Source organism: Gambusia affinis, linkage group LG09 (genome assembly GCF_019740435.1).
Source record: "Gambusia affinis linkage group LG09, SWU_Gaff_1.0, whole genome shotgun sequence".
Classification (NCBI taxonomy): domain Eukaryota; kingdom Metazoa; phylum Chordata; class Actinopteri; order Cyprinodontiformes; family Poeciliidae; genus Gambusia; species Gambusia affinis.
In genome coordinates this window covers 6,972,531-6,998,424 of record NC_057876.1, presented here as the reverse complement: position 1 = coordinate 6,998,424, position 25,894 = coordinate 6,972,531, and the positions used below count along the sequence as shown (strand labels likewise).

Below are 25,894 nucleotides of genomic sequence, written 5' to 3'. Positions count from 1 at the left end.
TTACTGACACGTTTGCTCCACAAACAAGACAAACAGGTCTGTCATTTACATATGTAAACAGATATTCTGTCTCCCACCTGTCCAGAAAAGTTCTATTTTCTGCCTTTCTTTTCGCCATTTTTTGGTAGGGTAACACAGTGACAGCTGTAGTTTGAGGTCGCAGTGTGGTTTGGAGGAGAGGGGATGCGGGGTGCGCCGGGGCTGTCAACCGAAGGAGTGCGCAAGTAGACGGATCACCACCTTCCTAATACATCTGTGTCCGTTACCATAAATGCTACTGGCACAGAGGAGGAGGCGTGTCTGCCTCTGTCCTGATTGACACGCCAAAAAACAGCAGAGCATTATGGGATTTGTAGTCTAAGTGGTGAATGCGGCATCACAGCGTTGCCACTGTAAAATACCGGCGGGCCGGCTCTAATATTAATTTTAAATTGCCCCGCGGGCCAAATATAATTACACTGCAGGCCAAATTTGGCCCGCGGGCCAGGGTTTGACACCTATGCTTTAAAATATTAAAGCCCTGGTTTAGAAGCACTGTTTTCTCACATACACCTCTACTCCCAATGTAAATACTTAACAAGCATTGAGAAGCTTAGAGTTTGTGTCTATAGCGTCAGCCTGAACCAGAATTTGTGTTTCAGTCGGGCTGAAATTATATGTTTAATAGACAGGTAGGGTCAGGCTGGTGGTAGCTGGGGTGTGTTTTTAATACACACCCCATTCATGCATTCTTGTTTAGCACAGTGAAACTGAACAAGAATGCTCGGTAAAAACATACGTTGATTCGCTTAATGTCTCTGCAGAGGAGTCGGTGTTTACCCGAAAGAGAGGTGCAGAAGTTAATTAGACTGTAACAAGTGGACGGCACAACTAAAGCGCATGTGGCTCCTTTCCACTCAGCTCTTCTCCTATCAGTCACACATCCCAGAAGATTTGCACTTGACTCACCTGGCAGTTACAACAAGCGACAAAGTGGACCTGTAAGATGCTAAGCAAAGGCTAAAAACTGTGACGTTGCACTACTAAGCCAACAGAGCGCAGAGTCAGCGGTCCAGAACTGTTTTAAAGTGGTAGCAGTTTTAAAACAATCTGTCGGGTTTACTTCAGGCTTTAACCCTAATTAGAGAAGTGAGACTAATATTTTAGACCCAATCTAAACTAGCAGAAAGGACGAAAAGAATTATGTCAAATATTGTTCTTAGATTGTATTTTATCTCATGATAAATTAAAGGTGTAGCTAAGTTTTCTATTTGCAACCTTTGTACTGCAGTTTGAGAATGATAGCAATTCGGTTCTCCAGAACAGGTGGATCAGGCAGATGGAGATTTTTCAAGTAGTATAGTATAGTATAGTATAGTATAGTATAGTATAGTATAGTATAGTATAGTATAGTATAGTATAGTATAGTATAGTATAGTATAGTATAGTATAGTATAGTATAGTATAGTATAGTTTAAAATATTAAGAGGGTCGGTGATGTCAACAATACCAAGTTTGCAAAAGTGTTTGAGTCTTCAAATGTTGTCAGAGTTGGTTTCTGACCAGCCAGTGTTTTGCCAGACGTCCATAATCAACACAGGCATGCCAGTAAGTTTAGACTGAGAAGGAAGAGTTGGAGCTACTATATCTGTGTGTTTCATTGACAGATATCACAAATGTCTAATTTACAATCACATTCTCGCCTTGGGAGGGTTTTCTGCTCGCTCTGTTGTGTTTCACATTATTTCACAAGCTCTTGCAATCAATTATTGAAATCCGGCTGCTGTCACCTGGTAACCTGATGTACGTTAAAGCTTTGTAATTCACTGGATCAAAAAGTCTCCTAAAGCTGTCCGCTACTGGAGACACCCAGATTTCTTTGCTGGGTGTCAAGGTCGTGGGCATTGCTCAGCTGTTGATTAGATGTGTTGTTATATATTGTAGCACTCTGCAGCCGCCCTGGAGACTTTGTAAGTATGTTTGAGGTGATGAAATTCCACTAAGACTTCTGGACCCCCTTCCACATGTAAGCCAAACGGAGGGCGGAGCAGAAGTCAAAAGGCACGGCGCCCTTCCTTAAGCCACTTCCAGCAGAGCCAAAAGCCCCTCCCAGACCTGCACTCTTAGCTCCCTCTCAGCGCGACAGCACATGTGATGTATGCCGGCTGGCCTGTGGGTGTGCACGGTGTCGCCATAATGGAGTGGTGGAGCTGCGGGCGTTATGGATTGAGAGCGGGCAGACTCGTCCATGAATCTGCCCCTAACTGTTCTTCCGCCTTTGTGGTGGTAACGATTGGCTGGCTCCCCTCTGTCAACATATTTCCTCCATCTTAGTTTAGAAGCAGAGATATAGCTCTCCATAAAGGCCGGCACAAAGAGAGTTGTCCCCCCTCTCCCCGTCTTCGTACACAAAAGACTCAGGACTGGGGCTTGATAAAGGCTTTACGTAGAGAGAGGAGAGGAGCTGATGGCCGGTGGGACTGCCGGATGGACCCTATTCTCTCCACACACAAAGACGGGCTCTCACTCAAGACACTATCTGTGCGCCGTTGGTCTGTTTGTGAATGCATGTGGCCGCGTGTGTGTGCGTGCCCTTCTCACTTTTTTTTTTTCTTCCGTCTGATCCCCAGTTTCCTCTTTTCTTTGACACACACACACATCCTGACGCACTCATCCGTCTTTCTTGTTAGCAGATGCTAATATAGCGCGACAAAAGCCCCGGTAGGGAGCTTTCAGACCCCAACGCTGGCTTTCTAAAGCAGTTCATCTTCATGCACTGTGTATCCAAAGGACTGCCAAAACCTACTTCCTTGAAAAGATGTCTTTTTTTTCTTCTTCTCTCTCTTTTTTTTTTTTTTCACTCTCGTTTAGTCATTTGGAGATCTATTCAGTTTCACTTAATTAGCTGTGCTGCTGATTTTGCCGCTGTTATAGGACATTAGGTTGGTTATGAATTGCTCCCGGTGATCTTGAATAGAACTCCTTGTCCACCTTGATAAATCTCCAGCATGTGACTAAAGTGTCTCACCTGTGCTTTTTATCCCCTTCTTCTTCTTCTTCTTCTTACATTACATAAATCAGGTCAAAGATACTAAAACAAAATAAAAATGTTTTTATTGTTGAATTATTGTACAATAAATGTATTGTTAAAAATCAAAAAAAAAATCTTCTTCTTCTTCTTCTTCTTCTTCTTTTTCTTTCACCTGCAGAGAAATGGGTGAGGGGCCGCGCCATCGACCGTGGCGAGATCGACGTCGGAACCCAGCAGACCCAGGCGATCCCGCCGGGCCTCTTCTGGAGGTTTCACATGACCGTCCACCATCCGACCTACGTCAAGTTCAATCTGTCGCTGTCGCACAACGCGCTGCTGGGGGTCTACGGTCGCAGGAACATCCCGCCCACACACACTCAGGTAGGGATCACTCCTTTTTTGTAGAGTGCTGCTCACCCAGATGGGCCGCACTGCGCCTCTCCTCCCATGTTCGTCCTCCCTTTGTCTGGCCTTGGATTGGGTGCCTATTTAAAGAACTCAATCCAGTTCTCACAATGAAGTATTTCAAACTGGGGAGGGGGGGTTGTATAAGGGTATTTTTTGTATTTTTTCCTTGACAAGGGCGTTGTAGGTATGGAAATTGTCGTTTTGTCTTGCTTCCTTCAGTGCAATCTTGCAATATTACGCCAGGATTCTCGTCTCCCATTGAGGATTCAAATCAGTTTTGTTTCTCGCTCTTAAAAATATTGATTTGCAGTCAGACAGGTGTCCATAAACTGTATTCATGCGTTTCCGTCGGCTGAATTTGTGAGAACACAATAACGGGTTGATTGATACGGCGATCCAGGGGAGCGCGGATTGTTACCTGCCTGTTTAAACAGGTAACAGTTAAGAGCCGCGAACAAATCACCGTTTCCAACTTGTTTTGACAACAGACACAGCGAATATGCAAATGAGAACAATTAAATTGTGACTTCAGCTGTGTTAAAACGCAGCGTAAGAGATGATGGAAAACCCACTTTTTATTGTTTTTTTTAATCAGGCTCAGTAGAGTAATCAGCCAGTGGGTCCTAATCTCATCAGATGTAGGCTGTAATGTTGCATATTGCTGTTTGTCTACTGCACAAAAAAAAGAATATTGTCCCCATAGGAGAGAAATATTTTTCCAAGCTGTCTTAAGAAGCGTGGATGTTGTTGTTTTTCCAACAAAACGATTATTTTTGTGCTTATACGCTTACACACACAGACGCTGTACATGACTGGTGTTGTGCCATGTAACAAGCACATATAGAGACAAAGGATGCGTCTCACTCTGAGTCATCTGCTTTTTAACATCAGTGCTTTCTTGCTCTTGTCTGCATGAAGAGGTCTAATTAGCCGTTTTTGACATTCGCGTGACACAGAGCCCTCAAGGGGAATGAGACTCAGTGAGGGCTTTGCTACTTCAAGGAGGACTGAGCGATGGATAGATGGCAAGAGGGAGCTGCTGCTGCTGCTGGTGGAGAGACTTGAGCAGGGAGAGAAAGAGGAACAGAAGAGTTTAGACGAATGAAATGGGGAGTCTTGCGATGTATGTCAAGTTCTGGAGGGAGGACACCGAGTTGAATCCATCGAGTCTCAAAGCTTGCTACAATGTTGTCGACCCCCGCGCCCCTACCGGTTTATATTTAAAATCCAGAGGCGGCGGTGAACCCGAGCGATGTTGCCAGCTTGTGATCTTTTAACCCGGCTCTGTTGCGTACCCCGTGTATTCACAACTGCGCAATGAAAGGAATCATGCTGACATGTCACTAAGCCTGGCAAAGCTTTAGCGGCGTGCCAATTTATTCTTCATTTACTGACTAAAAGACGCGTCTTAGCTGTATCACCTTATGTCACTGTTCATTTCGCTCAGCAAAACTCACAGGTGTTAATGGCAACAGGAGAGAGTGTATAATACATCTGTGGAGGTGCGTTTGAAAAGCTCCGAAAAAAGATATGATCAGAGCGGAGACATTTTCTGGAGAAAAATCACACATTAGCAAATGCTAGCTAAAAGATGGAAACAGAACTTGCTGTTTAGGGTTGACACAGGCTGTTTTGTTTTTTTTTATCATTTAAGTTTTGAGATTTCTAACATAATAATTAGGATTTATAAACAGTCTCTAATACATGTACCTTTGTATGTTGGTCTCTTAACAGTAGACATTATGGGCGGCATTTACATGCTCGTTTACCGCTATGTTGCTGTTGCTTGCAAATGTATTTATTCCCCTTAAAGTTTAATTTTTTTCCCCTACATTGTCTCAATTTATACCTACAAATGCCTATCTATCATATTGTGTCAAACAAAAGGCAGCGTTTTGATCAAACCGCGGTCCTCGCGGCCTGGTGCCCTGCAACCTTTACATTTATCTCTGCGTAAAAACAGCTGAATCATACAATGAGGTCAATAGAAGAGCTCTGTGGAACTCGACTGCATGCTGAGGAAGTATTTCAGTCACCGCTTCAGGTGTGCTGGACAAGGGACACATCAAAAATATGAGTTTGACACCCTGGTTTAATTCTTTAGCGTTATCATCCTGATAAAGGTTGAACCTCCACCTGAGCCTCAGGTTTTATGCAGCTTTCGACTAATTTTGACCAACAAACGGACCTGATTTTGGCTCCGTCCACCACCACGGTCACTGTGGTGCTGGTATACGCAGGGTTACATACAAGGTGACACAGTACTTTCAAAGCTGGCCAAAGTAGTTTGTGTCTTGTCTGATTGGTGTGTTTGCTGTGTACCCTATTTGACCAGCTGCAAATTTCAATCAGGACTTCTTATGGCTTTCTTTCAACAAAGGCTTTCCTGCTGTCATTTTCCCAGTTAAATGTAGTTATTAAGTAACGACCATAAATGACTCATCCACTTAAAACTGTAGCGTCTCCAGAGATGTCACAGATTAAATGCAAAAAAGTTTTATACATTGAAAAAAGAAAAGGTTATCCAAATTAATTTATGAAGTTGGATTAACTTGACACCTTTAAGTCAGTCTTACTCAAATCCTTTAGTTTACTTCAAACGAAGTAAACTAATAAAAGATTTTATATTTTTTTAAGTTTTTTCTTTAGGGTCAGGCAGCCTTTATTTTAAAGTATTTAGACAGGAAAGTGTGTAATGAAAGAGGGGGAAGGCGTGCAGCATCAGGCTAGGAATTGAACCTGCGACTAAGGTCAAAGGTTATGTTTGTTGTGCTGTTCCCCGGCGCCACCACAGCATGTGGTTGCTACGGGATCTGTCCCAGGTGAAGCTTGTGTCAGGGCATCAGATAGGATACAAACGAGGCGTTGAACTAAAGTGTTTCAAGTAAAGTCAAAGTAAGTTGTCATCACTAAAAGTGAGATTAATGTAAATACGTCCACAACATAAACTACAGCCCAAATACACTATTGAGAGTGTATGATTTCCACATTTTATTTGTAAATATGTTCAGATTTCCAAATAATTACTAATTTCATTATCCTGGCCAATATTTTAAGATTATTGCTGTCCTGTGAGTCATCGCTTCCTTAGTTTTGACAAGCACAGATAGTGATGCTTTTCCGATTTTCCGGCTCAGAGCTGCGATCCTGTCGATGTGTCGTTTCCAGTTTGACTTCGTGAAACTGCTGGACGGGAAGGCCCTGCCCAGGTCGCTGACCGATCCCGTCTCCACCGCCAAAACCCCAAAGGGCCTTCTGCTGAGCGGCCTGCAAGAAACCGGCTTCATCGAGTACATGGACCCCGGCACGTGGCACCTGGCGCTCTACAACGACGGACGCAACCTGGAGCAAGTGCAGCTCCACAGCACGCCCATAGGTGAGTGTAAGACCCCTCCCTCTCCGTGTGTTGCAGACCGCGAGTGCTGCCGTTTTCCTGTCATCTCTCCCCGCTCACCCCCATGTTCCGCTCGGCGAAAACATAAGGAGTGATTTGAAATTCATTGACATTTGGTGGGGGAAACTTTTCCTATTATGCCAGTTAGTTTGGCATGCCAAGAGAGACGGCAGATAGAAAAGGGGAGGACAGCTCCTGTAGTAATAACAGGGCTTGCTAACTGCGGCTCATTGCGATGACACACACGGATGGGAGTGTAAATTGAAGGATGTGAATAATGCAAGAGGATGCGGCTGAATATAGACAAGTGGATAATTACCGGGGTAATTGCTTCTTCACCTGGTTGTCCAGTAAACCTTAAAGGAGCACAATGTTTTGAGAGAAACCAACTCAAAAGTTTAGGGTTTTTTCTTCTTTTTGTTTTAAACAGTGTTTTTAAATGTCTATTTTCACATTTTACTATTTTAAACACATACTGTATTTCACGGAGGCACATTTGAAGCTTTTAAGCTAAAGTTGTGTATCACCAGCCTCTTGAAATCCCAGGTTAAAAGCTCTTCAGTAAATAGCTCCATGAAGCCAAAAACATTGCACTGCAGAAATGTTTCATCTTCATATCGACAGAGTCCTCTTCACAGTGACTGACAGAGCCTGACAGCCAAACACAGATTTTATTTCAGAGTTGTCAAACATTTGTTGACACATTCATTGTCTGTCTGTGCGTGTGTGTATAGTCTAGAATAGACCAGAGGATTTCGATTCGGATACTCGGAGCTAAAACGGGGAGGCGGCAACCTTTCGCTTGCTGTTCACCCTGCTGCTCCTTTATAACGATGAAAGCGAAGACACGACAAGAGAGGCCCTCAAAATGAAGGCGCTCAGTCGACTAATGACTTCGACAATTATTAATCAGGTGGCGGGGCTCAAAAGACGGAAACAATGCGCATGGATCGGTGTCAAAGTTCATTTCGCCGACCATTCATGCCCCTAACGAGGTCCAGAACCTGACACCGCATTGTTTTTGGTGGCAGAAAATCAAAACCATCGAGTCGGGGGTGCAGCACGTTATCATAAAGAGACGAGGCGCGCTGGAGCCCAGCGAGCCGGGCCTTACGGAGAGAGACGAGATGATCTCTGTCGGGAAATTGAGCTTTTCCGCAGCAAATAGTAACAGGATCCAACAAAGAAAAAGAAGAGTATAAATAAGAGCAGGGGCTGGGGGCAGGGACTCAAGACCGCTGTGAAAATAAATAAAATAACATGAAATCAATGCCAGAGTAACTTGTGACAAGGAATAAAATATGAGAACACGACAACGGTAATATTGTGCATGAAACGATGCTGAGTGCAGGCAAGGAGACACACAATATGTAGCAAATACATGCATGTTTAAACACGCCTGCCGGAATATTGACGAACAGGGTTTGTATACCGGCAGAAGAAAACACCATAACAGAGGCCATTCATAACAGATGGCCTTTGTTATGAATTATGGATGAAGGCAAAAAAATAAAATAAATAAATATATATATATATATATATATATGCATGCATATATATATATATAAACGACATGAGTTTGCTGAGCTGGTGGCTGACCTTTATCACATGGCCCATCTCACTTTAATGGAATTTGCTTTTATTTGACTTAAGGCTGCGGCGCAGGACAGAAAATTGTCAGCGTTACCGTTAGTTTCTTTTCTCTCTCTCTTTCTCTTTATGTAAATAAAACAGAGCTGAATAAATGATGCCGTTCAGATGCCTTCAAATAGGCTGACGTGTGAATATCGCATACTCAGCGCTTTCTCTGTAGATTTGCTTTCACAGTCATATAAGAAAATACAGAATTTTCCAGGGGGAAAAAATAACAACAAATGATTATTGATGATGCTCGTTTCCCTTCACTGGTGCTCAGGACGGTCTAACTTCTGTTAGTGGCTAGCTGTGCTGCAGTTTTAAAAGCTAGCAGCTGCATTAACAGGTAAAAGTTCTGCGTGTAAGAACATTAGACTCTGTAAACTGAAGAAAACAACTGAGTATAATGTTGAGACTAGTTCATAATCCCAAGCAAGAAACAGAAATTATTAAGTCATAAAAAGCTCCAATTTATCAACTGGGTTTGGATCACTGTTGCAAGTCATTTTTTTCTTTACACATAGGGGGCAGTAGTGTTGATTCAAGGACCTTAGTGCAGCTAAAGTAAAGAAGAGGAAGAATATTTTCCCTTAATGAGTGGAAAGTGGTCAAAGATGCTAAGTAAGAGACATTTTATCTTTTTATATAAAGCTTGAATTGTTTTATTCATCAATGACCCAACTCAGTTTTCTTTTAGTAGTTACCGAAGTGTTATTTACCACCCAATTTTGTGATTTATTTCCTCTAACAAGCTGCTACAGCAGCGAAAAGTATGTTGCTAATACTTTGGGGGGGAATGTTATCCTGTAAAATGAGAATAAAAGGTTCATCGATTTGGACAGTGTTGGATTGAAGGATTTAATTATCGATGACATTTCCCAGACATATTTTTGACCATAACGACAGTAACTGCTGCTACTAATGCCTCATTTCCTCCTGCCTTTGCTTCTGACATTTGGAGGCAAGGCGCGAAAAAACTTTGGCTTAATGATTTCTGCAATCTCACCGACTTCTCTCTGGTAACAACTCATTCCCTGCATCACTGTACATCCAGTAAAAGGTGCTAAACCTCACCCTTCACTACGGATAACACTTTTCTATCTTCCTGTCACAGCTGCGTATGCTGTACCTAAAGCTAGTTGGTGCATAAACAGGAACAATAAGTGGATATCTAATTTCTTATGTAAAGTTTTGTCATAAACTCTGTAATAAACATGTTTTTAGTGTGAATTTATCTTTTAAGGGTTTTTTTTTATTATTATTTCTTGCAGTGACAATTGAAGTGTTCATCCAGAATAAGAATACTAGACATGTAAAAAAGAAAAAAAACAAAAACAGAAATAGAATAAAATATTCCCTGGTTGCAAATTTGAAGATTATGATTTAAATGATATTTCCAAACATATTTTGAACCATAAGTGGAGCAATTGCTTTCCACTAAAGCGCCTGCTGACATTTGCAAGTAAGCTGCGAAAGCGCGACGATGTCCGCAATATCTCCGCGTTCTCTCCAAATTTACCCGGTTCTGTTTTCTGCATCGTGATTAATTTGCCTAAAATTACTCACCTCGCCCAGCTTTTTCACATCGTCTATAGCAACAAAACACAGGAAATCTCTTAGGCAGACGTCTGACATGATGTGAACCAGCCGGAGCCTTCGGCAAAATACATGACAAACAAAAAAAAGAGAGAAAGAGGGAAAAAAAAAAAAAAGATCATCAGCACGCCTTGATATTTCTAGTTAGCTTGGCAGCGCATTCACTGTTTCATAAATTCATAAAGCCCCAAGGGTCATAAAGCATGGCTGAAACTTTACAGGCTCATAAAGTACAATTGGAATGCTTATTTGACCAATCAGGTCCCTTGGCTGGAAGCACCCATTTTATAATAGCATTTAACTTGAATCACTTATGGCATGAGTGATTTCTAACTGGAGCGCGTTTAGTCAGTGGAAAGAACAGAGTTGTTGCTCTACGAAAGCACAGACTGACTCACCCACTGTACTGCAACACACAGAGACACGGGTTTTCATATATTAGCTCTTAATTGCCTGGAGTTTTTTTATTTTTATTTTATGGTCAGGACACTGACCTGAAAGATACGGAGCCTGTATCATTGTTATAACCCATCACCTCACGGCCCTGCTTGTCTCAGATGGATTAAAAGGAACTCTATGACCTTGGGGGGGGGTATCCTTTTTTACTCGTATGTGTCAGCTGCCAAATGCAATATTGGAATATACGAATATAATATATATATATTTTTTTCTGAAAGAGAAAAAGTCAGAGTCCCAGAAACAAACGTGAGTCCTCCTGACTGTGTGGGAGAACAGATGATTGGCACTCCTTCTCTCCATCAGCCCGACAATGACAGGTGATGGAGGTGAAAATGACTTTGGTTTCTGCAGCGACGCGCCGCTCTGGAGGATAACGCGCGCGCTGCCGGGCTACTGGGGCCCGTCTCATTAGCATGTGTCACACGCGCCCAGAGTAATAACTCGCGTGTGTTTGTAAATGCATTGTGTGCGCGTGCGCCGAAAGGATTTGTCATTAACCCCCCCAAAGAACGCGGGCGAGCCAGCAGGGACTGCGGCGGTTTGAGTCGGCAACCCCGGTTCACAGGAGCCCGAGCGAGTGGGACGGCACGGGGGTCGAATAAGAGAGACGACATCCCTGACACCCGTTTTAATTACTCTATCTAGCTTAGATAGAGCTTGCCAAAGCCATGACAACCAGCAGAAAAAGTTGAAATCCTCCAACTCGGCAAGCCTTCTGGGGAGCTTCTCCACTGAAATAAAAAAAAAAAAAAAAATCCTGCATCTGGAGCTGGAGCTGACAGAGCTCAGCAGGCTTATATAACGCTCCAAAAGCATAAAAGGGCTCAACCCGCCCCACACCCACCTCTTTATCCATCTTTGCAGCGCTGCCGGTTCCCAGAGAACGCAGTCTGACATGATGGACGTATCAATGGGAGAACACAGGAACAGCAGAAGAAAGGGGCGGTTAATTCAAGTTCGATTGAGGAGTGTGATGAAACACGTATAGCCCACAGAAAGATATGATGAAACTCACGCCCAGCAGATGAGACGAAACACTAGTGGAAACAAGCAGCACATTGATCTCCAGCAGGCCCGGGGGAGCGGCCGCCGCCAATGCTGCCGCCAATGCTGCCGCCGATGCTGCGGCCGATGCTGCGGCATCGCCTGTTTCTCCTGCAACTGGCAGCGCTGGATTTATTTTTTTTTTTTCCTTTTTGTTCAACCTCGTTTTAAACTACGCGCCCGTAAACGGCTTGTTGATTAGGCCTTGATGTTTGTAAATTTGCGTGCGGTGCTTTTCCAACCTGTAATGCAGTTTAATGTGCTTAGTGGTACTGAGTGTAAGTGAGTGCTTGGCCGCTCCCCAGAGAGCGATAGCAGCTGGATCAGACTAATCTAATACAAGCCCTGTGTCTGGGGAGCCATCCATTGCTTATCAGATCTTTCATTCAATAAACCATGAGAGCCATGCCAGCTTATGCAGTCACATGTGCAATTTTTGCCCTTTTTCTCCGGTCGATTTCTGACGGTGTGCATGTCCGCGCGCGTGTCTTTGTGTGTGGTCGTGCAGATTCCATGGATGGCTGCTCCACGGACTGCAACGGGAACGGAGAGTGCGTGGCCGGACACTGTCACTGCTTCGCTGGGTTCTTGGGCCCCGACTGCGCCAAAGGTAAGAGGCATCGACCGGTGAAGGCGGCCAGCAGAGCTCGGACAAAAGCAAGCTCAGGTGCTTCCGCCTGTCCATTCTGCTCTTTGTTTTCCTCGTTTCATGAGAGCCCCGGTTGTTTCCAAAACATCTATTATTCAACAAGAAAGGATCAACTACACTCCAAGGGACTATTTTGTACCCAAGGACGCGCAGGGATTATGAATTATTATACCATTATTTATGTGATAAGTCGTCCGCTAGTCCACTTTAAAACTTTCTGGGTAAATAAATGCTTTGGTCGTTGTTGTTTTTTTGTTTGTTTGTTTTTTGCCACATAGATTAAAAACAAGGATGGATTTGCATTAAAAAAACAAACAAAAGTATTAAAGCCTTTACCTCAGCAGGCTTCAATTGAAGGCAATCAGACTTTTCCCTTTAAGCCTGTTGAAGTAAAGAATGGATTACTGAGAATACACTCAGGCATGTAAAAGAGTTGAAGTCACAGTAGAGTTTAGGTCGGGCCTAGAAAATTCAACCCAACCGGAGTCCGACTTATTAACTAATAGTACAGGCCCAAGCCTATGTTATTTTAATAGATTTTACTGCTCACGTGTTCAGACTGTTGAAGTATGCAGTGTAATTTCTCCTGCTTTTAGCTTTTGTCTAACGTCTTCCAGCTCTATTTTGTTGTAACCGCAGGCTGAGCAAAGCACAAATCATCTTGGATGTGTGATTGATAGAAGCGCAGCAAGGAGTTCCCTGCGCTTGTTATGGTCTAATGAACTTCCACACTCTACTAGCTTTGTTTATTTCCTCAACAGGTTAAACTATCTACTCCTCTATTTAGGCTACAATCAGTAGATTAATAGGACTTTATATCCTGCATTCTCATTTGGCTTTCAGACTCGAAGCCTGACCCCGGCCTGGTCATCAAGCAGATAATTCTGGCTTGACCCTGTCTAAATTTCGTCTTGGGTTCGGGTCGGGCTTGAGCTACTAATCTAAACTTTAATTCCCATGCTAACAGCTTTATAAGACATTTCCCTTTGACAAGATCTTTCACGGCATCGTAATGACCCAAACATCTCATGCTACCAGATTGCGTAACTCCTCTAAAAAGCTACCCAACAGGATTCCCGTCGGCATAAAACCCAGCACTCGGATTAAAGAAAGAGTCGGGAAGTTCGTTCTGCTCTGTGCAAACCAATCACCCTCGAACCATTATGCAATGGTGCTGGTTTCTGCTTTTGAATCTGCTTTTAGTACCTCATTTACCATCTGCTTTTCTGCTTGGACCCTGCTGTTTCTCAAGCAGAGAGATTCAACTTTAGAAGACTTCTAAACACCCTGGGGTTCCCCCAACTTTGGTGGGAAATATCTGCAAGATGCATTGCACTTACAGTAATCATCATTTCATCATCTGGCCTTTACCGCCGGCCAACCTCGGTTGGTTTCTGCCCGCTACATACCACTGTCGGTCACTTGAGCCTGGGCCTCTATTTGAATGACAGCTATTAATAGAACGCTTACTGTCTGTGGGGTAGTCGCATGCCAGAGCTACACTGTGGTTTTCTGAGGTGTTTCTTTTTGGTTTTTGTCATTTTCTCTATACTTCCGACATCTCCTTCCTCCATTCTCTACCTTGTTGTCTCTGTCTTCCCAGTTTTTTGCAGTTCATCTTTCCACTTTCCCCTCTCTGGGACATTCTGTCTCATGCTAAATTATCCTGGTTGTCTGTCTCGCAGCACACAAACAGGTGATATGATTATCACTTTCCATGATTTATTTACGCTCATAATTTATTCATTCCCCGACTCTCGTCTTTGCTCATTTGTTTGTGCTACAGTGTACAGTCCTCTGCTCGAAAGCCTAGACACCGGGTTTTGAGCAGGGGTTGTAAAAAAATAAAATAAAATAAAAAAAGCTAGGCCTGGATTTATTACCCAGTGGAGGCTGAGATTTAACAAAGGATCAAACAAACATATAAAACACGCTCCTGAGGATGAATGAACAGGCTATTAAGTACAAATGATCCCCAGAATAAGAAAGAAAGAAAAAACAATGCTTTGGATGCCCCTCTATTTACATTTGAAGTCCTGAGCAGTGACTGCTGCTACTTAACAGAAATTGTGCAGTTAGTGAATTTTGCAGAAAAGAGAAAATGTTTTTTTTTTTTTCTTCCATTGGTGGTAAATATAAAGTAGATTTATATTTTGTGGCAGTTCGTTACCAGAAAAAAAAACCCCTCATCTCTTAACACCAAAATAATAACTAATATTATTGTTTATAAAACATAAGCTCTTTTGAAATACTGCTTATCTGCACAGACACAAGAAATTTACTGTGGCTAAATTTTGCAAAAGTAAAAATCTGATGTTTACTACATGGCACTTGGTTGCCAGAAAACGAGCTCATCTCTTAGCAACAGATTAACAACAAATATTGTTATTGTTCAAATAAAACGTAAGATTTATTCTGCTCACTCCTCTTTGTTAGCACATTTAGCTTAGAAAGCCGAATGCTAAGCAGGTGAATATTCAGTCAAACTTTTTGGCTAACTTAAATAGAGTTGTAATAATCTATTACAAGTCTATTTGTATTCAAGATCATGAAAGATTTTTTATGATCTTGAATGTGTACATAAATATTTGTCATATTTATCAACCCTTCATTGTCATACAACTGTCACACGAGCCTTCTTAGTCTGTTGCTAAGAGACGAGCGCATCTAATTGTAACGAAGTGCCACGAAGTATAAATCAAATTTTTATTTTTAGAATATATTTACCACCAATGACAAAAAAAACAAAACAACAACAACAACAACAACAAAAAACAAATTTTCACATATATGCAAATTTCACTAACTGCACAATTTTTGTAAAGTAGTAAGAATGTCAGAGTCCTCCAGCGCCGGCGGACTTCATTCCAGCTGGCCGGCATTACATTAGCCACACACCACTCCGTCTTTGCATGGAGAAAGCTCTCCTTTTTCCACCCCCGTCCTATAAAACGCCTAATGTTCTCCTCCCTAATCTTCCTCTTTCACGATTGTTTTCACGGCCTGTTCAGAAGGAGCGCGGGGGACGTCGGGGAGGATTTTCCACGATTCCTGCGTTGCCGTGGTAGCCAGGCTCAGGTGGCGCTTGAGTAAATTGAAACAGCGTGAGGGATAAAGCTCGAGTGGATGTATGCGTGTGTGTATAGGTGGAAGGAGAGGGAAAGTCGGGCTGCTCAAGGATTTGCTGAATCCCTGCACTATCTCAGATAGGGAGCGTAGCCCCATTCATGCTAGGTCAACGTGGTCTCGCGACTAACATACTGCGCGTGGGTTAGCAATAGCATACCCCTACGAGTAAACCCGGTTGGCTCTGTTGCAGATTCGTGCCCAGTGTTGTGCAGCGGGAACGGGATGTACGAGAAGGGAAGGTGCGTGTGCCTGCCAGGGTGGAAGGGGGCGGAGTGTAACGTGGAGGAAGGTCAATGCATCGACCCCACCTGCTCCAACCACGGCAACTGCATCCAGGGGATTTGCATATGCAGCCCAGCCTACAAGGGCGTCAACTGTGAACAAGGTAAGACGTTTTCAAGCTAATGAGGCAAACGTTTAATTCGACCCAATTTGCATTCACCTGAGGGAGTGGCACTGCTATTTTTAATGTTTACCAGGATTTAGGAGGCTGAGAGGAATTTCACGTTGATCCATTGCGGTGACTGTCAGGTACCAGCTGGTTCTGCCGACTCTGAACAACTGTACAGTGCGTTTTAATTAATTCAGGCCAAATTTGCCTCCCAATTTGCTGAATGTACTTGTCACACAACGTTAGAAAAAAAAACTGGCGACTTAATATTTCAGAGTCGGCCTACTTAAATTTAAATAGAGTTTTCACAACTGGAGTGAATATGCTTTAGCAGAGTCAAAAGGTTTGTGTGAAATCCTTCAGAAGCTCAGAAGAAAATTTTAAACTCCTTTCTGACACAAAATTTGGGTAAATAAACTTGGAGAGTTGAGTCAATTTCAAACTCATTCTGAGAGGGGCCAAATGTCAGCTGAGAGAAGCTTAATTCATCTCTTTAAGGGTTAGAATGACAGCTAATTTTTTTTTTAAAATGTGCAGAGCCAGAAAAAAAATGGAAAAATGTCTTTCTCTTCTTTTTCTAGTCAAAATATTTCTCATGATTTCATATTCTGATTGTATTTTAGCATTCGAGTCTTCTTTGGTAGCAGTCTGTCAGCGTCCTACGTCTCGTCTTTAGTAATATTTGTCCATTTTTCTGGCAAAAGCTTTCCAGATCTATCAGATTGTGAGAATATCTTTCGACCACAGCCATCTTCAGGTCACCTCACGGACTTTCTATCAGATTTATTTTGAGACTAAATTCGGTTCTGGTGAAACCGTTCTGCTTTTGAATTGTATGTGAGCCTGAACTCACCGTGACACTGAAAAATTGGATCCGTGTTCAGCTTTCGTAAGGTTTTGGGGTCAAAACTGACTAGTATTTGAAACTTTTCGTAGCTTCCTCCAGCCCTTCCAAGTCCTGGGTTCGATATCCCAGCTTGAGGTCTTTCTGCACCTTTCGTATTTACTCGTACAGGACAGCTGAACTTATTTTGAATGGACTTTACTTGAGTGAAGGTGAAACTTAATCCATTTGTATTTCAATTAAGCATCATTTTAATGTCAACCATATTATCTGCTTCAGTCCATTGCAAGCAAAAACAGACCTACGTTAATACAACCAAAATGCAATATAGTGTTGAAATGTAACTAAACTCAATGACACCGTTTCTGACTGACATTACACGTAAAGCTTCATAACGTCTTCCAATTGCTTATCGTTTTGTGCCAAAGTATTCTTAATGCCAATCAAACGTGGCTTGTTGAATAACTCATATTCAGCTTCTTTTCAACTGCAAGCCTGTGGAACCCCGAGCACGGCCCAAATGTTTCACTACAAACGCAGGCTCTCTCTCTCTGTTTCCAGCAGGATTTCTTGTTGCGCCGCATCGAAACCGGCACGCTCTTTGAATTAGTTATTACATTATATAATTTATCAGCAAATGACTCGCAAGCTGTTGCCTTGACAGCGTCACAACTTGATGTAACGCAGAAGCCGGGAGACGTGAAGAAAGGGCCTACTTTGCCAACTGGGCGAAACATGTTGAAACAATTTTTAGAAGCGGCGAATCAATTATAAATCTTTGAAAGCCGTTATGAGCAATTAGTTTTTTTTTTTTTTTTTTTTTTTCATACCAGACTGTGAGTATATATTATTTTATTCCGTGTAGCCATAGACATGTTGGGGGGGAAAAAGTAGACTTTTAAAGCTTCCAAAACCACTGGTTTTGACAACGAATGTCTCAAAGTTCTTCACTTCAATCCATCATCGGAAAACACTCCCTGTTGGTCCGAGTTAACTTTCAAGAAGCTGTAGAGATTCACAGCACAGGTGGGAGAATCTGTTGATGAGGATAACTATTAGTTGTGCACTCCACAAATTTGTCCTTAATGGAAGAGCTGCAGGGAGAAAGCCATTTGTTGAAAGAAAGCCTTAAGAAACTCCATTTAATGTTTTTCTCCAAGCAAACATTAAATGAGGCAGAGCGAATACGTTGAAGAAAGTGCAGAAGGGTGATGTGAAGTTTTGTGTTATTTGTTGGGGGGTTTTTTTTCTCTTACTGTTGCAATCTAAAATTCAGATTTTTGCGCCACCTTATTCAAAAAGTTGCAATCATATTTGCAAAAAAAAAATTTCTTCAGCTTAAGACACGGTCTTCCAGCAAAATTAGAAGTCGCTGCACATAACCTTCCCAAAAAAGACAGGATTTCAACTTAGTTAATATTCAAAGTGCAAATAACGTTTTCAAGTGCCTCCTTGAGATATGGCCCTTAAGCCAAATAAAATCGAGTCCTGAGGAGTTGTCAAAGTGCAGAATAGGAATGGAGAACCTGGAAGTTAAGGCGTGAAAATCACTGATTTCATAGAGATGTTCTCTATGAAATCTTAACACCGAATTCAGCTTTTAGAAATGCAGAGCTGACAGAGAGACACTACAAAAGATTTGCACCTGTAACAACAGTGCAACACTCTGCAACACCAGTAGTAAACTAATACAGTCTTGGTTTTTTAGATTGACTTTCTTTGGTTTTAAAAAAAAATATATAGTATTTAAATACATATATATTCTTCTCTCCACTCAAGAATTATTGTTACTTTATTATAAAATAAATTCAAAGGCCTATGAACAGTTTGTAAGGCACTGAGATTACAGACGGCCTCTATCGCTCATGAAGCAGCTCAGTAAATTACCACAAACAAACAGAACGGAGACCTTGGATTGAATCTATCAGGCCGGCTGTCCCGTCCGTCTTCTTTCTTTTCCTTTCTTTCTTTCTTTTTTCATTTTTTGCTGCTGCCTTCAAAGCCGTGTCCTGCACACACCGACTCAGGTGTGTGACCTTCAGCGACCGAGCCGGGTAGAGTTAAGCCGAACTCTGCTGAGCTTTGGCTCTGCGCTCAGGGCTGTAATTACACACACTAACACAGTGTAGCACAGACCACCCCGACACACACACACACGCACACACACACCAAGGCAAGTCATTTCAGTCCTTATCATAGCCTCGGCTCTAAGTGTCCTATGAAGTGTAATGTTGTGGAACAGATACAGGGATTGTAGCGAGGGTGGTTAACTCCTGGATGGGATGCAAAGAACACTGCTTTCATACTCTGTGAACTGATGATTATAATGAGACGGACCTTCCCGCACCACCACCACCACCACCCACGCACCCGCCCTGTCACTCCCCCTCTTCACCTCTGACTCACTCTTGCTTTTATCTTTATTTTTTTACGTGTTTGTTCCTGCTCTCCTTTCTGTCTGCAGTGGACTGTGCGGACCCCCAGTGCAGCGGGCACGGCGTGTGCGTGCGCGGCGAGTGCGTGTGCTCGGCGGGTTGGGCCGGCGTGAGCTGCGATGACCCCTTGCCGGCCTGTCAGGAACAGTGTTCGGGACACGGCACCTACCTGCCAGAGTCAGACACCTGCACCTGCCAGCCCAACTGGACTGGACCGGACTGCTACACCGGTAAGGTGGCGGCGGCGGCGCAGGGCGGGAGGAATGGAGGGGAGAAGAGGGCGGAATTAGTCTGCATATCTACAGGTTACAAAAAAAAAAAAAAGAGAACATTTTAAAATTATACTTGACAAGTTCGCTAGTTTTCTTTTAAAGGATGAGTTCTTGCAGATAATATTTCCTTTGAATGTGAGAGACATCAGTGGAATTGAGGTACTACTGCTACTATGTAAAATCTTTTTGTGTGTGTGTGTGTGTGTGTTGCCATTTATAAATGAGATTTCCCCACATGACTCTTTGCCTGCAACGTTCCAAAGCACACTTATGCACCAGGACTCGTATCGCTCTGCATTGACAGTCATACTCCTCCGCACGCTCACGCCCGCGTACTTACAGCGTGTACACACCACCACTTGGACACGCATTCCTCTTCAGCTGAATGAGGGGAAAAACGCAGAGCTCACTGCCGCAAACTCTGTCAGATACTCAGAGGAACAGTGGGGCTGGTGTTTAAAGGCCTGGTGCTCTTTTTGCCGTTACTGTTTATGCATGTAGACCGTAGAGCTGAAACGATCAATCATCCACCAATAATCAACTGGAGTAGTAATCTAATAATTGTTAATTGGAGTCTACATACTTTTAAAAAAAAGCCCCCTGCTGGAAAAAATAAACGAGACCAGTAATTAAGCCAAAACTGTACAAAAGCATAGATATATGCTTTTGTATCTTAAATGTTTTTATCTTAAATGCCTTTGTTGCATTTAAGATAAAAACATCTTTGCCTGTAAATAGGTTTTAGCCAAAAAAAAAAAAACTCCTCAAGTGGCATAGTTTTTGCTTCACTCAGTTCAGATTTACTTATTTTATTATTTAAAAATTAAATTCAATCACTTGTTTATTTGCATCTTTTAACTTCTTTCTAATATTGTATAAAAGAAAGTATGTGCTTAAATTTGATTGTGATTAGTCAATTAATCATCAGAATAATTGATTAATCGATTACTAAAATAATTGTTAGTTTGAACCATGAAGAGGTTCACTGTAGGACCTACAGCTCAGGTGGGAGAATACAAACAGCAATTCACTCGATTCTTTATGTAAACGTGATAAAGAGATGGTAATAGACAATAAAATATTCTGCTACAAGCCAATAGTGAGTTGTTGGGATACGTTTCTAGAGAGGGGGCAGGCAGGCTAACATACAGGATATACGTGGAAGAAAATCTGTTAGGGGTTGAAAAAGCTTGAAACTCTACTTTCCACAAACATAAAGTCAGAACTACAGCAGAATGGCTTCGATCAAAGCATATTTTAGAGTTACTAAATACTCTTGAACTAATTTCCAACACCTTAAAAGGGCCCCGCCGTGTAAAACGAAACAAAATAAACAATACAATACATTCTCGTCTGTGTCTCTTCCCAGCATCGCTACTTTTCTCTGCTCTCAGAAATGGCCGCTCGGTTACATGCTCAGCAATCACGTGACGACGATACGGAAAACAGGCAGCGAGGTAAGCCATTGTGCCAAAGCTACTCAAGCCCACGCATCGCTGTGTTTTAAAGCGTCGAACGCGGCTCGGTGGAAAACGCACTGTTCAAAGTGTCCTTGTCCTTGCGGCGTTAGCGAAAAGAAAGGGAAAAAGCCATTGTAAGCCAGGCTTCTCTCTCTTTCCACCACACTTACAACGTAGAGCTCGGAGGAGGAGCGGCTGCTTTACCGAAGCTCTGCAGGCGACCTGTGGCAGCAGCTGCTCAGGCCCGTATGATGGCGATATACCTCATGATAATGATGGACCATGGCTGAATATTGGAGATATTAGCCTCCTCTTTCTCTACCTGCTGGCCTTTTAATCAAAAGGCCCTGGCGATTCTTATGTTCTGGTCTTGTTGAGGCGTGGCTAAGCTAATGTAATTCTAATAGAGAGCCTGAAAAAAAATCTTGAATCCACTTTTAGCTCCCTCTCCATGCTATGTATATTTAAATTGAAATAACTTTTTTCTTTTTCTTTTTACTCCAGCTGGATAAGTAGGTTTCGTGTGCCTCCAGCACTTTGCTCTCTTTACTGATGGATGAGGCTTTTCCTCTGCAGAGAGAGGGAGAAAGGTGGTGGTGGTGGTGGTGAGGTGGCTGTGGGGATTTTAAGGGGATGTTGCAAAAAGAGAAGGAAGCCTGAACAGAGCGAACGGAGAAACGTGGCGAAAGACGGGGTATTATCGCACCCTCACTAAATCTGATCGAAACGTCAGAAAGGAGTGATGGAGGTGAACTGGAGTCTCGGTGGCTTAAATATCGCAGCGCAAATACGAATCATTTGGCTTTTATTATGAGTCTATTCACTCCTCTCCTCCTTAAGGCGGCTGAGCTATTAGAGGTGAGGAGATTATGTGTTGTGAGAAAGTACATTTTTAAAACTCTCTGAGGTTTTGCCTCCCGTCCCCCTGTCCCCCCACCCCCACCGCCCCGTCTTTCTCTCACCTAAATCCGAAAGCCCACCTTCAGCTCTAAATTAGTAAACTACTCCGTGTCCCCTGTGTCTGTTTTAACGGCTTTGTTTTTCTTTACAGTACTCGTTTCCTCCATCTGTTCCTCTCTCCCTCCTCGTTCTTCTCGTCCTCTCACACTAACACGCTTCTTCTTCTTCTTTTTTTTTAACTGCCCCCACCCCCCTTCCTCTCCCTCCATATACATCTCCGCCCACCTGTTCTCCAGAGCTGTGCCCGGTGCCATGTGGCAGCCACGGCGTTTGCTCCGAGGGCCAGTGCCAGTGCGAGGAGGGCTGGATCGGCGCCGCGTGCGACCAGAGAGCGTGCCACCCGCGCTGCGAGGAGCACGGCCAGTGCCACGACGGGACCTGCATCTGCCAGCCGGGCTGGGAGGGGGAGCACTGCAACATCGGTGAGCGGCGCTGGTCGTCTTGACGTTTCGATTGGTGGCCCTGTAAAACGCCACCAATCGAAATGTGTCAGACAACGTGGAAGCTAATTGTTTATTTATTTATTTTTTTACATAATCTCCCATGTTTCCCTCCACAGTCACTCACGATCTGGATGTCGTTGTGAAAGGTAATTTCGCTTTGTTGAAGGCTTTAATTATTTTTGTTTCTTTGTTTTAGAACACGTGTCAAACTCGCGTCACATTTAATGTCACACATTAGCACAAATATCATAGAAATTCCTTACAAATATTTCTAACGTAGCATCACAAAATACACAATTTTGATTACAAAAAAACAAAACTAAAACCACAAAATCCTGGTGTGACAGCTACTTATTAATATTTTAACAGTTAAACGGGTTTTATCAATAACATTCAGATTTTTGGTACGGCCCAAAATGGAGTTTGACAGTCCTGGTTTAGAACATAAAAGTGCAACTAAATAGCTTTGGATATCTTCAAAAAATATATTATTTCCTATTACATCCATTCACAAACTGCAAACATAATATTTATTAGATTCAGGACAAACATAGTGATATATTTGCTTACAGGTAATTAAAGGGTTACATAACACCAACATTAAAAGGGAGGCATGTGAAAAAAAACGTTCATCTCCTAAAAGAGTTTTTGCTTTCTTTGTCAAACTATTTTATAATTAGACAAAGAGACAAAGAATTTTTGTTTTTTTAAGTAAGAACTTTCATAATTAAGGGGGGAAACGCTTTCCAAACCAACTTGACGCTACCTAAAAATTAAACTGTCCCCTAAATCCTCCCTTGCCTTGGGGGCAACAACTGTAATGAGTTGCATTTTTAAAGCTGGTGTTGTATTTTACGTCACCATGGAGACATTATGGTGATTGCTAAACTGCATTAAGTTGGTCAAATTGAAAGGTTTTCAAATATGAACAACATGCTCATGGTCCTCCCAGATCATCATAGTTGGATTTTGTTCTGTACTTTGACTAGGCCACTTGAAAAAACTTTGTGGATTTGTGTGTGTCGGATTGTTGCTCTGCTGCATAACCAAGGAGTGGCTTTGGTCATTTTGATGGGCTGAGAACGGTCCTTTACTGTTCAGTGTTTTCCCCGTTGATGGCTCATTGGCCCCAAAGCCTAAAATATCACTGATAAACGTCACTGAGTTTGTTTCTTGCCATCTTACACGATGTTCTGCTTTCCGAGGCCATTTAGCCATTGTAATGTTCTCAGAAAGGTTCTGTTGAAGTGGTGTCTCAGTTCTTCAGGTCGGGCAGTAATCAGTGTGACGAGTGAAACTGAACAAAAATGTGTCTAATCACTGTAAATTCATGATTAAACAAGAAAGACAATTAGTGCTCCACAGAGGATCAGGTTGGTTTGGATTAAGAAATGAACTTATCATCTGAAAACTGTTCAGCTAATAAACACTTCTTACTTACAACTCTTTATGTAATTTATTGAATTGAATTCCTGAAATCGATTACCTTCAGAAACATATTGTAATTGACTTAGAAACATGTTCACCTACAAATGCAAAAATCCACAATGTCTGTGCGTGCGTGCGTGTGTGTGTGCGTGTGTGTGTGTGTGTGTATGCGTGTGCGTGTGTGTGTGTGGGACCTGTCTTTTTAGACGGCTGCCCGGGGTTATGCAGTGGTCACGGACGCTGTACCCTGGAGCAGAGTGGCTGGCGCTGCATCTGCCAGGCTGGATGGAGTGGGCCAGGATGCAGCGTTGTCATGGAAACTGACTGCAGTGATGGAACTGACAATGACGGAGGTGACATTTTACATCATCTATCATATTATATCTCTCCTCTCCTTTTTTTTTCTTCCCTTCCCACTGCTATTACCTCTTCCATCCCCGTCTCATTGGCAGATTGTTCGTTCCGTTCCAATCATCCCCATCGCCATTCTTCTCCACTAAAAAAGGTCCTCCTCATCGTTCCTCCCCTCCGTCTCTCTGTGTTATCCCGGTCCCGCTGTGAGTCCTGCTGCCCGTTATTGCAGCGCGTTGAATATGTATTTGCGCTCGCGCGCTCAAATCACAGCTAAATACCTGGCCGTCTCCGAGGATAAAAAGAGACTTTTTCAAGTCTAAATACAGAAACCCACATGGAAGATTTGCTTTTTTTTATTGTTTTAAAGAAACCTCCAAACTTGGGGGGAGGGGGGGGAAAGGTGAGAGTCGGCTCAGTCATGTACTGTAGCTGTTTATTCACTCCTCAAATATAAAGGAAGAAAAAAAAGCATGAAAATAGCATTTCAGACACAGATGTGCTCATTACAGTTACTTCCTCACCATTTCGGTCCCATCGGCAGCTCGTCTCCAACACACACCCAGGTTCCCATGCAGCGCAATATCACACCGCTTTCAACTTTGCCCCGTTCGCTTTGAAACTCCATCAAATATCCATTATGCACACACGGTTGTTAAGGGTGCTGCCATAATCCATCACTACAAACAAGGTAGGGTTGCCTTTGTTTTGGATGGAAAGCTCGCTCTTGTATGTTTTTTTTTTTTTTTTTTTTTTCGTTTTGTTTTGTTTTTTCTCCTGTTTTGTTCCAGATTTGTGCAGAGAGAGGTGTTTGAATCCGCAGCAGCAGGAAGCCTCACACACACACTTTCCTGTTGGCGCACGGCTTCTGATAGCTACAAAGTAACTGCTTGATTTTCTTTTTTTCTTGCACATTGTTTACCAAAGCCGCACGTCTGACTCAGCCAATGCTTCAAAGTGTCATGGCTGATGGCTGCTTGAAACGTGAGTCACGGCTTCTTATTCCGGATTACAATCGTGGAGCCCTGGACTGTAAACCGGGAGGCTGGCGACAGGAGGAAACGATCCATGGCATTATCTTGGATTTCGTTTTTATTATTATAGCCAATAAAGCCGTAAATGCTTTATTGGGGAATATTTAAGGTGAGCCACTATCACCCTGATTATTAAATGGCATAAAATTGCTGCGTGAGCCTTAGTGGATTACCTCCAATCGTCGCGTTGGTCGCATGGAGCTCTTCGGTTTAGTTCTGATTATGCTAAAAGAACCTGACAAAACCTTAAAAGATTTACTCAGACAACTCTTTCTCTGCCTCTGACTCTATGTGCAGCCTTTCAAATGCTATATTTCCTACCACTCAATTCGGTCCTCTCCCTTAATTGGCAGCTACACTGTTGGCTCTCATAGGCCTCCCTCTCACAGCTGTCTTCTTTTTCCTTTCTTCTTCTTCTACTTTTTTTTTTTTTTGGGTCTCTCAAGACAGACAGAGATGGAAAGATTCTATCTTTGGCAATCAGACGGAGAGAAAGTTTGAGGAGAGAGTCTGATTTATGTTACCTGAACGGCAGCAATAGAAGAAGAAATGTATTATTTTTGATAATAATAATAATACAAAAAGAAAAAAGCTTCTTCTGCATATTTCACTCGAGTTGCGCAAGAAAACCACATCTGCCTCTTAAAGCTGCGATTTCTCGTATTGCTTTTAATGATAATGCTATTTCAAATTCAATTAATAGTCTGCTTTCAAGTTCAAACAGCATCTCTTATGGAAATTACCCATTGTGGCGCGCTACCTTTTGTAGGACGAGGTTATAATAGAATATTGTTGCCCTTTAGCTCCCCGCTCCTCAGTCAGATGCATTTAAATGTCAGCGCTGTTTCCTGCCTTTTTAGAGCTGCGTTCAAAATAGGAAAACACGAATGCCGGCCCGGCTCCCATTACCTGTCGCCTCGGTTTGTGTTTGTGACCCCCATTGTTTACGCTA

The 25,894-nt window shown here is 42.7% G+C and overlaps 1 protein-coding gene across 1 annotated transcript in view; it reads left to right on the top strand.

Moving 5' to 3' along the window:
* The window catches only part of tenm1 (teneurin transmembrane protein 1), a 277,903-nt gene that overhangs the window by 147,334 nt on the left and 104,675 nt on the right, over window positions 1-25,894 (top strand). The window contains exons 7-14 of the mRNA XM_044127788.1: window positions 3,189-3,391; window positions 6,587-6,794; window positions 12,055-12,156; window positions 15,515-15,709; window positions 19,024-19,224; window positions 21,923-22,108; window positions 22,246-22,275; window positions 23,764-23,910. Of these exons, the coding sequence (XP_043983723.1) occupies window positions 3,189-3,391; window positions 6,587-6,794; window positions 12,055-12,156; window positions 15,515-15,709; window positions 19,024-19,224; window positions 21,923-22,108; window positions 22,246-22,275; window positions 23,764-23,910 (1,272 nt within the window). The remainder of the gene's footprint in view (window positions 1-3,188; window positions 3,392-6,586; window positions 6,795-12,054; window positions 12,157-15,514; window positions 15,710-19,023; window positions 19,225-21,922; window positions 22,109-22,245; window positions 22,276-23,763; window positions 23,911-25,894) is intronic.